The sequence below is a fragment of the Podarcis gaigeae genome, assembly GCF_964106915.1.
Source record: "Podarcis gaigeae genome assembly, chromosome: 15".
Classification (NCBI taxonomy): domain Eukaryota; kingdom Metazoa; phylum Chordata; class Lepidosauria; order Squamata; family Lacertidae; genus Podarcis; species Podarcis gaigeae.
Window position 1 is genome coordinate 9,511,104 of NC_139692.1, and position 14,733 is coordinate 9,525,836.

At 42.1% G+C, this 14,733-nt stretch overlaps 1 protein-coding gene across 1 annotated transcript in view; it reads left to right on the forward strand.

Annotated features, from left to right (window-relative positions):
- KCNU1 (potassium calcium-activated channel subfamily U member 1) overlaps positions 1 to 14,268 on the forward strand; it is a 90,969-nt gene extending 76,701 nt beyond the window's left edge. The window contains exons 23-27 of the mRNA XM_083713461.1: positions 5,602 to 5,688; positions 7,336 to 7,457; positions 10,671 to 10,871; positions 13,479 to 13,577; positions 14,053 to 14,268. Of these exons, the coding sequence (XP_083569587.1) occupies positions 5,602 to 5,688; positions 7,336 to 7,457; positions 10,671 to 10,871; positions 13,479 to 13,577; positions 14,053 to 14,226 (683 nt within the window). The 3' untranslated portion in view covers positions 14,227 to 14,268. The remainder of the gene's footprint in view (positions 1 to 5,601; positions 5,689 to 7,335; positions 7,458 to 10,670; positions 10,872 to 13,478; positions 13,578 to 14,052) is intronic.
- Positions 14,269 to 14,733: the final 465 nt, after the last annotated feature.

Genomic DNA, 14,733 nt, shown 5'->3' on the forward strand with positions numbered 1-14,733 from the left:
AATAGAATCAGGGACGTGTGGTCTAAACCACTGAGCCTCTTGGGCTTGCCAGTCAGAAGGTCAGCGGTTCGAATCCCACCGACAGAGTGATCCCCAGTTGCTCTGTCCCAGCCCCTGCCAACCTAGCAGTTCAAAAGCACACCAGTAGATAAATAGGTATCGCTGCAGCAGGAAGATAAACGGTGTTTCCATGTGCTCTGGTTTCTGTCACGGTGTTCTGTTGTGCCAGAAGCAGTTTAATCATGCTGCCCACGTGACCCAGAAAGCTGTCTGTGGACAAAAATCGGCTCCCTAGGCCTGAAAGTGAGACAAGTGCCGCAACCCCATAGTCGCCTTGCACTGGACTTAACCATCCAGGGGCCCTTTACCTATACAAATGAAGCTTATATTCATCTTCTTGTCATAGCTTGTAACACAAATAACTCAGTTGTTAAAAAATGCATGTCAAATATATATTTCAACTTAGGTATGATTAGCAAAGCTCATGGTTTTAAGGGTATAAATATTAGATCCCAGTTCAGAGAAACTCAATGACATTCTAACCCAGGTGTGGGGAACCTTTGGGGTCGGGGGTGGGGAACCTCCAGGTGTTACCGATCTACAACTCCAATGGCCAGGGATGATGGGAGTTGTAGTTCAGCAACATCTGAAGAGCCACAGCTTCCCGACAACCTGCCTTAGTCCCTCACTTCATTGAGGCTTCTTCTCTTCCTCATTGGAAAAGCTCAGAGGGATCATATGACTAGGATGTCTAATGAAAGACTAACTCCACTTCCTTAGGAATTCATCGTAAGCTTTCAAAATGTGCTTGTACTTATTTCAGCTGCTACACTGAGATTTTTGTTAAATGTTCTGTGCTTTCATACCATCTTTTTTGTTGTGCAAATATTGTTTGATGTTTTGAAGTTCTTTATAAAATCTTTTTCTTTAAAGATTTTTCATCGGTGTAAAAACCTTTCAGAACTCACAATGAGCTCAGGCAGACACACTTCATTCATGGGAGATCTTATATGGCTCAGTTAGCTGATAACCTTCTGTTATCTAAATACAGGGGTATGGAACTCTCCTAATAGGGGTGGAAACATGACATTGTTTCCGATGGGGGGTAAGAGAATGGATTTCTCAGCATTGCTGTAATTAGTATCCTGTCATGTTCCATCACAAACAGGTTGGCAAACCTAGGTACTGAACTAAATAATCTGTGGCATAATCTAAACATACAACAATAATTAAGCCTGACAGCTTAATATGCTGCTACAATCCAAACATACAGTAGAAATGTGCAATTAAGTAATCTTTTGTAATAGCAGCCTGCCAAGATGAGAGATTTCAGGTATAGGGCTGTGTACTCCTGGGGAGCAAAAATATTGACATAAGGAAACTGTAGCCAGGGCATGGCTACCTTCATATTAAAATCAAAAACTGTCTCATCTGAATAGGTGCACTGCTGGAATTCTCATTTGATTTTCTCCACCAGTTTTTGGAGTTGTATGGAGCTTCCTTATTAAAGGATCTTCTTTGTAACATGGAGCTTCCTAATATCTGGTCAGATGATTTGTGTATGTAGCCAAGGATTGTCTCATGCATTCAAGGCATGTTTTCCACCATGGATAGTTACCTGTCTCACTTACCTGGCCTTGTTTCTGAAATGTGATGCATCACCATTCTGTCTCCATCGTTGTCGTCTTCTTCTTCTTCTTCTTCTTCTTCTTCTTCTTCTTCTTCTTCTTCTTCTTCTCTGGCTTTTGTGCAAACACTCTCCCAAGTTTGGGGTAAAAGGGGCCAAGAACAGAAGTCAGATCCAGCTCCACCGATGCCCTCCAATAACCTCAATAGGGCATTAGAGGACCCTCCTCCTCCTCCTCCCCTTTAAAACATTTATTTTTTAGAAATATTTTTTTAGAAATACCTTTCATAAAAGCATGAGCAATGGAGTGTCACACACAGAGTCAAATGTCCTCCCCCGCCATAACCACTTTAACCATGTCACTGAAATCTTAATACACAGTTTTTCTTATCATCATAGCCACACTCAGTCAAAATAATGCCTTGTGATTTTCTCTCTCCCTCCATTAAATCTTATGCTGTGTGAGAAGAAAGGACCATTAATCTAGAAATCAGAGAAGTGTCCATCAAACAGTGGAGATGGAGATGGTAGTAGCCAAAAAGATAGATTGTAGGTGACAAAGTGGGCAATAGCCTCAGATTCTCTTCCCCGATTCCAGGTGACTTTGCCCCATCTTGGCCCCTCCTACGTTCATCATCGTCGTCATCATTTTTTATTTGTATGCTGCCTTTCCACAGTTAAAAGGCAGCTTACAATATGAAAAGATTTACATAGTTACAAACATAGCAAAGTATTCATAAAAATAAATAAAATGCATTAAAAACTACATAACCAAACTGAACAGTTTCCACATACAGTGGTATCTTTGGTTGAGAAGGGGATCTGTTCCGGGGGTCCGGCTGCATCCCAAGGAATTTGCAACCAGAGGTGCCGCATCTGCACATGTGCATGACATGGTTTAGCACTTCTGCGCATTCGCACGCGATGAAACCCAGAAAAATATTTCCGGGTTTGCCATGTCCGCATCCCAAAGTTTACATATCCAGAGGGATACGTAAGCGGAGGTACGACTGTAGAAATAAAAATACAAAAAAGTTAATATCAGTAACATCAGCAAAAACTCCCAACAAAACTTCCCTCAGAATACCCCCAGTCCTTGCTGGACAGCAGCCACAGCAGCAGCTCTTATATGGCCTGTCAGGCCCTACCCGAGGCCAGGTAGAGAGTGGCAGGAACGTTGTCCTCCTCGTGTAACAACTTCTTTCTCTATCCTTCTTTCACTTGTTGCATTTTGCCCCTTTTTTCAGGCCTTTTCTATCTGCCCCCTCCTATGGAAGGAACTGTGGTTTAGCATATGCTTCACATGCGGAATGTCCCAAGCTCAATTTCTGGCACAGCAGGTTAAAATAATCCAGTGGCAGAGAAAGTGCAAGACCCTGGAGAGCTGCTACCAATACTTGTCTAGAGTGACTGTTTCCAGTTTTGGTTAGCCATTCCCTAGTTAAAGATAGCTTGGACATAGTAATCCATGCTCTGGTCACCTTCATGTTATAGGAATGTAATGCACTCTATTATCACATTTTGCCACCTGGCCCTCTGTTGTGGGACTGCTTTGTCAAAGCTTGCGCCATGCCCTTAGTTGGCAAAGGCAGCATATGGCTTCTGCCAGGTCTTGCAAATCCGCCTACAGGACGCTGTGAGGGTCCTGCCAAGCTCACATACCTTCATAGGCAGCAGAACCTGGCTGCTACCTCGCATTGGGGTCTGCCCTTGAAGATGGTTTGGAGGCTGTGGCTGGAATACAGGGCAGTGGCCATTTTGAGTGAAACCTCAAAAAAGCTATCGAACAACTCAGTTGCACAAACCTTCCTTTAGCAATATGGCAAATTAATTATGCTGCCCCCGTAACTTTCCAGTGATATATTTGTATTAGCAGTGATGTTTTGTCCCATCATTGCACCAGAGTGTGACTTTGGTCTGTTACCTAGATATTCTCAAATAACTGAAATGAAGTCAATAAAATACCTACAGTAAAGTACCTACAGATAAGGTATATGATACTTAATTGATAATATTCAACAGGGTGGATCTGCTCTCTAAGACATTGAAGATTTCATTGTCTTAGACAGGCGCCTCTTATATCACTTTGAAAACATTTTCATCTTCCCGGTCTGTTTTTTTTAACAACTTGCTGAGTGACTACTATAGGCCTCATTGACTTTGAAATTGGATTAACTGCTGCACAAAGGTGTGCCCCCCTTGAATCCTGTAGGATTGTATTCGTCTATGTGCACTCCAAAATCTATTTTATAATTCCTTTATCTCATGACAAAAATATCCCACCAACAAGTTTAATACCACCCAAATTCCTGCTTATACAGCCAATTCCATTTTTAATCCAATTTATTTCCACCTTGGTAGTGTGACCTTGTTTTCTTCATTAGCATATGGGAGGGAGAAGAAAATACAGCTAATGCTTTCCTGGGTTTAAATCGAGAAATGGTGGGGGTTAATTCTTGCTTTATTTTACTTTGTCTGCAAGCAAATAAACAGGGCTGTGTATTTTTTATGTCACAATCTGCAATCAGATTGTACCAATCCTTTAAACTGAAACTGTTCTTATATCATAAATTGGGTCTTTTTTCAGGTGTGTGCATGTAATTTGAAATGAACACCAATACCCCTAGTTCCCACAGGTTATTCTAATGGCTTTGTAGTCACTGACCAGAAACATGGGAAATGGGAGCCAGCAAGTTTATATCTAAAGTTTTGTGTTCACGTTGCATATAAATAAATATTATGCCAAAAAATCATGGGAAGTGTAGTTTGTTAATAGTGCTGAGAGTTGTTGAGAGACCCCTGTAATGCTTAGAGAGCCACATTTCCCAGAGTTCCCTGGGAAAAGAGATTGATATTAAATCCCTTTTTGTATCATAGCTTTGTGAGGGGAGTAGGGGTTTCTTCTTAAAACTTTTATCACCCTAAAATGTAAAGTGCAGATGGAGGTGAGCAATTGGGAAGAATACTGTGGGCCTGCATGAGAAAAAGTCACTTTTTTACAGGCAGGGCGGTGGGGATGGCTCTGGGATGACTCACAACCCTTAAATGGCTACAGCTTTGGACTGAGGCGCACTCCATTGTCTCTTGAGATAGATGGGTGCTGACAATACACACAAGCATACTGACGGACGTACACACACATGCACACTGAAAGATGTCTCTTGCAGACTGGCTTTGGTCTTCATTGAACAATTAATATAACTAAGCTAAATTCAACTGATGTCTTGCTAAATCTATTTGTTGAGCAGCCTTCCCATATGCTCAAGGCAACATGGAGGGATAACTAAAACAGTTAGGAGAAAAATTGCAAAGCACACAGGATCTAAGCAGCACTGAAGCAACTCATCAGCTGAGCTGCAAGCCATATAAAAAAGATGCCGCCACTATTGGAGGCATTATACCTCTACATAGCAGTCGCTAGGAAATTGTGCATGGGAAAACTGTTGTTGCACCCAGGTCTTGCTTGGGGACTTCCTATAGGAATCCAGTTGACCACTCTTGGTTGTATCCAACACTAGTCCTACTCCATTGAAGCTAATTGATATGACAAACTTTGGTTCATTAATTTCACTAGATGTACTGTGAGTAGAACATAGTTGGATACAACCAATGTGGGACTAGATGGGCTTTGGTCTGATCCAGCAGGGATCTTATTACTTTGTCCCCTCTCTGGAAAGCTAGTAGAGAAGAGGAATTACGGAATTTAGGATTGACTTCATTTACAGCTTCAGGACCACTGGTTTGACTGACTGATATCTGATGACAATAAACAGCTCCAGGAAGAGCTTTCAAGTAGATATCTCAAATCTTTCAAGATAATGGAGCTTGGGAGAACAGCATTCAATAAAACAGAGGTGTCTTTTATAGTTACAATAATACTGTATACAATAAGCACTTTTGGGCAGTCTCAAAATTTAGCTCTTTGAGCCCTGACTTTCTCTTCTTCTTTCTTTTGCCTGCATTGTTACTGAAAGTTGCCCGAATGGAAATCAGTCAGGGAACAATTGATAGTCCATCAGTGCCCGTCCTTTCCAAACGGACTCCCATCATCACTGAGCTGAGTAAGTTCTTCTTTGGGAACAAATTTCACCAGTGTTATGCCTGATGCATTATTTATTTACTCCTGAAACCTCTTTAGAATTCAAAGACAGAAAATGACAGCATGCCGTGTCCAAGGAACATAAAAAAGATTTGACTTAAATGTTAATTCACAGGCTTTGAAGAAGTCTCAATAGCTTATAAGGTGAATATATGTAACAAAGTGTTACAAAGACTCAGCATGAAACTAAAGCAAAACTTTTTTTTTCATCCCTGCAACATCCACATGGATGTTTCTGGAGGATCTGAAAGTGCTTTTAAGTTTTGGTGAGCATCTATTCCTTTCAGTCACCGTCCTTGGATCTTTTGACAGTTTGTAATGATTAAAACTACTGATGCGGCTGGATTTCAGAATTGGAGGTGGTTGAAAACAGTACCTCCACTTTGGAAATAACAAACTTTTTATGTTCCAAGCCAAAACCACTTTGCATTTGAGTTAGGCTTATACAGAAGCTCAGTCTGTTGAAATATCCCTCCATCCTTTCCCCAAATAGTTACTTTCCCCAGCAGCAACTGGGTCCTCCAGATACTTTTGGGCTGTGAAGGTGTAGGGGTCCATTCAAGACCTGAGGAGCAGCCCTTCACTCTCCACATTCAGTTGCTGCTCAAGGAAGATCGCCTTTGGGGAAAAGAAAGGGATGAAATGCAATAATTGAGGGATTTGGTTTCTGGAAAGGCTGGGGGCAGTGGAGGCCTGGCAGTGAGGGATTTGGAATAGTCAAGGTCTCCTGAGATATCAGAAGCATTCACAATGTTCTTCTATGAAAAATGCAGGTTTAAAAAGTCACTTTATGGTGGCTTTTCTGCCACAGTAATGATTATCTCAACTGAGAACATCTTTCTTATTTTAACTATTTTTACTTAAGTAACTTTACTTACTTTCCAAATATTGCTTTCCAAATATTTTTGGTCTGCATCTTCCACTGTATTAATATACCATATTTTTTGCTCTATAAGATGTAACAGGCCATAAGACACACCTAGTTTTTGGAGGAGGAAAACAAGAAAAAAAATATTCTGAATCCCAGAACCCAGAACAGCAAGAGGGATCACTGCGCAGTGAAAGCAGCGATCCCCCTTGCTGTTCTGGCTTCTGGGATAGCTGCGCAGCCTGCATTCGCTCCATAAGATGCACACACATTTCCCCCTACTTTTTAGGGGAAAAGTGAGTCTTATAGAGCAAAAAATATGGTAAATATGGGCATGAGTGGTAGGGGAAATGTAATTAAATGTTGACTTATTTGTTTTCAAAAACCAGGTGAGTCTACTGAGCCTTGTCACAAAGCCTAAAAGACTTCTGATCTATCATAATATAATTAATCAAGTGCCACCAAGTTATAAATGCATCTAGCTTGCTTGCTTACTGATAATCATCACTATTATTTATTGTCACAAGAGCTCATTTCTTGATTGATCTCAACTCCTGACCTCAGTAAATAATTTGGTCATACAAGTCCATTAAAGCAACCACTCCTTCCTTTCTCTCACATTATTTCCATTATTTTACAGCACAGGAAATTGTTGAGTTTAATTATGATAATTTCTATTGATTATATACAACCGGTGTTTGCAAGCGGTTGAGCTCCTGCTATTGCTTTGTCCTCTTTCAGAGATTGCCTCCAATGCACAATTCTTTGAACAGAGCAACACAAATGAATCTGTTTATGGAATGCAACAGATATCCAGAGGAACAGTATTTTCTGACAGCTTTTTGGATGCTGTAATGTGCACTGTAAGTCCCTTCTAGACCTTCCAACTTGAGTCTCATATTAAATTACCCATCTCTAGAAGACTGCTGGGTAGAAATGGTTAAGCATGATTCTCCACTGAATTGTTAACCTCTTCCAGCAAAGTTCTACTATGGGCAGAAATGCAGTTTGACTTGCTGTCCATGTTTGCTTTGTTTACAAAATGTATTATGCACTTCTAACCTAAAACATGCATTCATTTCGCATAAAAGCCAGGAATTACTTTTCTGAAATTTGGTGGAATGTATAACTAGGGTTTATAGGAGCAGGGTTTATTTTGGCAGAACTATTTCTAGATTGGGCCCAGGGTGCAGTGTATTCCTGTAAGTATATAAGGCCAGACCTCTACCATGTTCAGCAATGGACAGCTTCTTCTGCAATAGACAAAAACCTCTGGACGTGTACATTGAAGTCTAGAGCAGCTCAGGGAGCCTCTGTATAATGTTAGGTCTTTACTTGTGTGGCTATAAGATTTTCACATGGTGTAGCCATGTTCAAATATATAAAAGGATGTCACATAGAAGAGGGAGAAAGGTTGTTTTCTGCTGCTCCAGAGAAGCGGACACGGAGCAATGGATCCAAACTACAAGAAAGAAGATTCCACCTAAACATTAGGAAGAACTTCCTGACAGTAAGAGCAGTTCGACAGTGGAATTTGCTGCCAAGGAGTGTGGTGGAGTCTCCTTCTTTGGAGGTCTTTAAGCAGAGGCTTGACAACCATATGTCATGAGTGCTCTGATGGTGTTTCCTGCTTGGCAGGGGGTTGGACTTGATGGCCCTTGTGGTCTCTTCCAACTCTATGATTCTATGATTCTATGATTCTAGGATAGTTTTCTTTGGTTCCTGAAAGGTCCTAGAGGATGCAAGCACAACCTGGTGACATCTCTAGATTCCTGGAATGGACTTTGGAATGGAGTTGGACACAATAAGAAATGCAAATTCACTCACTCAGAATACTATACAAATCCACCCTAATTTGACTTTAGAGATAGGCCAATGTTGTACTAATGATAGTTACCACTAGCTAACAAAGTTGTGCGAATATGTAACCAATTATCCATATTATTAAAAATCTTAAAGCCAGGTTTGAGTAGATTTCACCGATTTCATTGCTTTGCTGTTTCATAACTTGCCTCTGTCATGCATTCTACTCCTGAATTGTGGTGTTAAGTGGAGGAATTTCTAAAGTTCATTCTGGAATTAGAGCATGTGCAAATTTCTTAACATTTTCAGGGCCCAAAGACTGCCCAAAACTAATCTTGAACATCGGTGTGTGCACAGTTTTTACAGTTGTGCATATGCACTTCTTGAGCATGGGTAAAACGCCACCAAAATAATATTGATGTAATCATGCATACAATTACATCAAGACTGATTTTGTTGTTGTTACCCTGTTTAATCAATGTATAAGCATATCAGTAATGTCTAGGTGAATTAGGATTTTTGCAGGAGTGTGATCCTTTTCAATGAGACTGAAGCTTCTTTTGAATGTACTCACATTTACTGCAGGGATGTTCTTAAAGAAATTCAGCTCTCTTTAGTTGTCTTTCTTTTTCACTCTGCAAACTCAAACAGTGTATAACTCAGCAAATAAAATGCAGGTGACACATAAATCCGATTAATTAAGCCAAGTATGTAAATGAAATCCTTTTGATGTCAAAAAAGTTTAGCCATGATATGTTAAAGAGCTCAGCAAAGTATGTAAAATGTTGATTCCCTCTGAGCTAGATAAGCCTGGCCAAGAGAACATGATAATTCTGAAAAAATCCCTCCTCAAAAAGGCAGAAAAGGCTCAAGTAAAATTGAAGTGCAATTCACCAGCATGGCTTGTAAGTTTGCAAGGACCATTCAGTTATTTAAATGCTTGGCAGGTTTTATGGTATTTACTTTACTATCCTAATAACAATATGTCAGGTCCCAGCTCCTGCCAACCTAGCAGCTCGAAAGCATATCAGCACAAGTAGATAAATAGGTACCACTGTGGCGGGAAGACAAACGGCATTTCTGTGCACTCTAGTTTCCATCACGGTGTTCCGTTGCGCCAGAAGCGGTTTTGTCCTGCTGCCTACATGACCCAGAAAGCTGTCTGTGGACAAATGCCGGCTCCCTCAGCCTGAAAGCGAGATGAGCGCTGCAACCCCATAGTCGCCTTTGACTGGACTTAACCATCCAGGGGTCCTCTATTTTTACCTTTACCTAAGCCAGGTTGAAAGGAAAGGACTTCACCAACATATACATCCTCTCTGAAACAAATAAATAACACTCATAAATAATGCTACCATCTACATGTCATATGAACCATCCCTTCAGATTCCTTAAATACCTTTAAGAGGTTGGGGTACTTTGCTGGTTCTTGATTTTCTAATCTTAAGGCCAGGCTTCCTCAACCTCAGTCCTCCAGATGTTTTTGGCCTACAATTCCCATGATCCCTAGCTAGCAGGTCCAGTGGTCAGGGATAAGGGGAACTGTAGTGTCATAACATCTGGAGGACTGAGGTTGAGGAAGCCTGCTTAAGGCCCTGCTTAAGGCTGTCATGAGAGATTTGGTGTCCCCTTATTTTTCGGAAATAATCATAGTCACCCAGTCATCTGAATTTAATAGTTTGGCCCTATACTGGTCACCATGCTGATCCTCTATTTTCTAGCTCATACAATAATATGGAGATTTCCAGTGTCAGACCAGTGAGGATTCTGATGGCCAATACAGCATGCCATGCAAACTCAAGATATATCAGTTAGAGTAGCAATCAAACTTTGCTTGATGAAATTTTCCAAGATTCCCTCAAAATTGTTCAGAGGTCGTAATCCTGCAGTCCTAATCCTGCCATATATATTACCTGGCAGAGAGGCTGTCCACCACAACCTTCCCTGTTATTCATTCCTGCTGGAAAATGCATTGTGAGTGCACTCAAATTGTGTTGTGCGACAGTGAGGCCCGAGAACCCTGAGCAGTACCGTAACGATGTTAATATTTGAAAAGGCGGGCTGGATCCTTCTGAAAATGCACATGGACTCCACAGAAAATGTTCAGGCTTGTTGGTGGCAGGCAAATTAATGTGAATTAGCATTGCTTGATTATAGGAAATTCGAAAACCATTGTTCTAGAATACCTATCAAGTCTAATTGGATAGACATTTGCTGTCTTTTGTATCATCTGGTAGAAATGAATGTTTGTCTTCTGTACATTTTCATTGCAGACCTACCATAATCACCATGTGTTGGCTTTACTGCAGTCACTGGTGACTGGGGGGACCAGTCCAGAACTGGAAGAATATCTGGCAGAGGAGGCTTCACTGAGTGGCAGTACTAGCAATGTGGTGCACTTTGGATCGAGGAACAGGTGTAAACTGGCGCTTTTAGCACTGACAGATTCTCCAAGTGTAGCAGACGGACGACTGGTGAGTTGTGTTTAGCTCATTTCCTTCAAGCTACCTCTTTTAAGTCTCATTGATGTGATTCAAACCATCATGAGCAAGTGAATTAGGAAGATAGGCAGCTGTGTTTACTGTTTTCTTGGATTTGCAATCCATAAACTGTTTTGAATCACATGCATGAGCTTTGTATCAGTATTCATATCAATAACCTCATTTAAAAAGGTCCATTTGAGGCAACAAGAAGTGCTTAAGTCAGCGAAGACAATGGGACAAAGGCAGATGAACCTCAGTTTAGAACATGCTGAGAAGGTGTGAAATTGGATGGAATAAGAATTGGTCTGATCCATCCATCCTTACCATGTTGGTGCCAATGCCTTTTAACATCTATATTGTTGGTTCCTTTAAAAAAACATATATATGCTGATGATCCTGGTGGACCCCCTAATGATTTTTCTGCTAGTGGTAGCAATTGTAATGCACTGCTAGTTGTTGTATGATTCTTAATTGTATTTTTATTGCTTCTTTTATTTCTTAAGTATCAAATTTTATTGTACTATATGAGAAATAAAAGCATTAAAAGCACAATTACAAATCAATATGAATTTTTAATGCAGTGGATGTTTCTGTTGTGCCCACCGGACTCACTTTTCAAGTGCAGCCACTACATCTGCCATTCTTCAAAAACATGCTGTGTGCCATCCAAATGAAGGTATCTGAAGAAGTGTGCCTGCACACAAAAGCTCATGCCAGTGACAAACTTAGTTGGTCTCTCTAAGGTGCTACTGGAAGGAATTTTTATTATTTTGCTTCATCCAAATGAAGCTCAGTTTGGAAAGGCGTGATCTGTATGAAGCCCTGGGGAAGTGGCCATTAGGGGATCTGGTGCTAGATATTACTACTTTGTAGACAATGTGACACTCAGCCAGGGGCATAGGAAGGGGGGTGCAGGGGGTGCACCCCACCCCAGGTGCCATCTCTGAATGGGGTGACAAAAAGGCACCCCCTGACTTGCCCCATCGCCCCTGAGGGATCTCACCTCTGCAGCCGTGCGCGAAGGATTGTGCCGTCGCCATGCACAGAGGATCGCCCCGCCACCATGCGCAGAGGATCATCCTGCCCCTGTGCAGCAGATTGTCCCGCCCCCACGCAGCAGAACCCGCCCCCCCCCCCGAGTGCACAGCATGGCCGCCACCCTGTGTGCCCATGCAGCCAGCTCTGCTACTGTAAAGGTAAAGGTAAAGGGACCCCTGACCATTAGGTCCAGTCGCGGACGACTCTGGGGTTGCGACGCTCATCTCGCTTTATTGGCCGAGGGAGCCAGCGTATAGCTTCCGGGTCTTGTGGCCAGCATGACTAAGCTTCTTCTGGCGAACCAGAGCAGTGCACGGAAACGCTGTTTACCTTCCTGCCGGAGCGGTACCTATTTATCGACTTGCACTTTGACGTGCTTTTGAACTGCTAGATTGGCAGGAGCAGGGACCGAGCAACGGGAGCTCACCCCATCGCGGGGATTTGAACCACCGACCTTCTGATCGGCAAGCCCTAGGCTCTGTGGTTTAACCCACAGCGCCACCCGCATCCCTCTTTCTGCTACTGTACTCAGCTATATTTCTGTGCATCATTTAAGCAGGGGGAGTCTGTGTAGGACCTAGGCCAGGGCTTGGAAGCAGTTGTGGGGTGGATGAGGGCCAATATACTGGGATTGAATCCTGACATCCTAAGAGTGGGTGGTTCCTGGATTCAGGACTTTGGCAGGTCACCTGTTCTCTACAAGGTTCACTCCCTCTAAAGCAACAGTTCTCAACCTGTGGGTCCCCAGATGTTGTTGGACTACAACTCCCATCATCCCCGAGCTTTGGCCTTCCTAGCTAGGGGTGATGGGAGTTGTAGTTCAACAACATCTGGGGACCCACAGGTTGAGAAAGGCTGCATACTTCAGGTGTGCGTCTGGATCCAACTTTGCCAGTGGAGGCACCAGTGAACTCGACAGCTACCTGACCCCAGTGACCAATGCATTATATGTGAGGCCACCACAATCCTGACTGGAACCTGTGGTAAAAATGCACATGCATATGAATTCATACAAAATTAATATTTTTTTAAAAATTTTATTTTAAACCAGAATAACAAATGATTCCTAATCTATGTGTTCCACATTTTTGGGGTGAGGGAGATGAGTGCTTTATAAATGAGGAAGGAAAGTGGATGAGGAGAGTTTCAGAGTTAGCTCTAGCTTCCTACCCTGCCAAGGAGAGTAATAAGTTTGGAAACTACTATTTTAAACCAGGGCCTTCAACCAGTAGTTTATGGGACATACACAGCAAGGGGGAGGCTGAAAGGCCCTGCAGGCCAGGCATTTATCCTTGCCATGGGCGCAGTGCCAAGCGCCACTACTGGTCAGTTGGCACCGTGCCCAGGGGGAACGCCCTCTACATTCCTGCTGCCATTGGCCAAATTGGTGACAGAAAGACAATGTGAACTGCAATAGGCCAGTTCACAGGGGAAGCCCAGGGCCCGCCCACAAAGCCACCCGCCCAAGAAGGTACAAACAGACTTATCAATTAAATTAATCTTATCAAGGAATGTTGATATGGCATTAAGACAATATTGTCACTTTCCCCCTCTTCACAGCTCTTCTTTGGGGATATCTACAATCTAGCACTTGAGTTGCTTGGAATCCTTTGCTTTGGCCTCTACCGTCAGAAAGATGAGACCAGTCTGATTGAAAATAGGAAAGTATATTGCAAATTGAAATGTACAGATGCAGCTCCGTTTGAGTGTGTCAGTTTCAAAACAAATAAGAAAATAGTTCACATTTGCATGGATCAGTATTGGTCCAAATATTATTATTATTATTATTATTATTATTATTATTATTATTATTATTATTATTATTATTAGTATACCGCCCTTCATCCAAAGATCACAGGGCGGTTCACAACATAAAAATGCAAAATGAGAATACTGCATTAAAAGATTGTATCATGTATGTATGATACATTTTAGGGGATTATTACACAAGTAAGAATTAAATTTTCTCTTTCCCATTAACCCCTTCCCATTTTACGCAGATCTTTTGCACCATTATGCAAGTTTATAAAAACACATTCAAAACCCCTTAATATATATGTCCAAAAAAACAATTGCTCCTTTGAGTGTGTAGTTTTTCAAATTGTGATATTGCTGACTCTTTTTTTCTAAAAACAGATTTGTGATTGCTCGGCCACCTACCAATTTTGAGATCTACGCTTCTGATCAGTTCTTTTGCCTTGTCCCATTCAACACTTTAGTAAATGACCTGACAGCTGTGGTAAAGTCCATTCGAACAGTCAGACGAAAGGGTGCTTTGATGACACCAGACCAAGTGTTTTTATCATGAAATATGCCAGCATCTCCCTTCAAATAAATACTTTGTTCTTTATGAAGTGTCTGCAACCATTTCTCCCCGCTTCCATCCTTTACCCTGGGGTATGATTTAAGGTTAAGCATTCCAGGATCCAAATCCAAAATTCTCACCAAGTATAGTTTAGACAAACCCATGTGATTGTTCCAGGGGCTTCTGGGGAGACCTCACATTTCATGAAGGGAGTGTGATTGGAGTCCGCTTGCATTCTCCTTGCATTCTGCTGCTCCCAGGCACTTCTACTGAAGAGAACAATGAGCTCTCTGTCAATCACTGCACCAGAGCCCATAGAGCCACAGCTGGGATGCTTTCCATGGACCCAAGGAACCAAATACCCCCCACTCTACCTTGCTGGTCCCATGCAATAGGGAGTGAACCAGGCAGGAGGCCCCTCTACAGGCCAGAGAGTTGGATTGGACTGGTTCAAAGGGCCTCAGTCTACCTCTAGCCTCTGTTGGGTCAAATTGCTTGCTCCAGATGCTC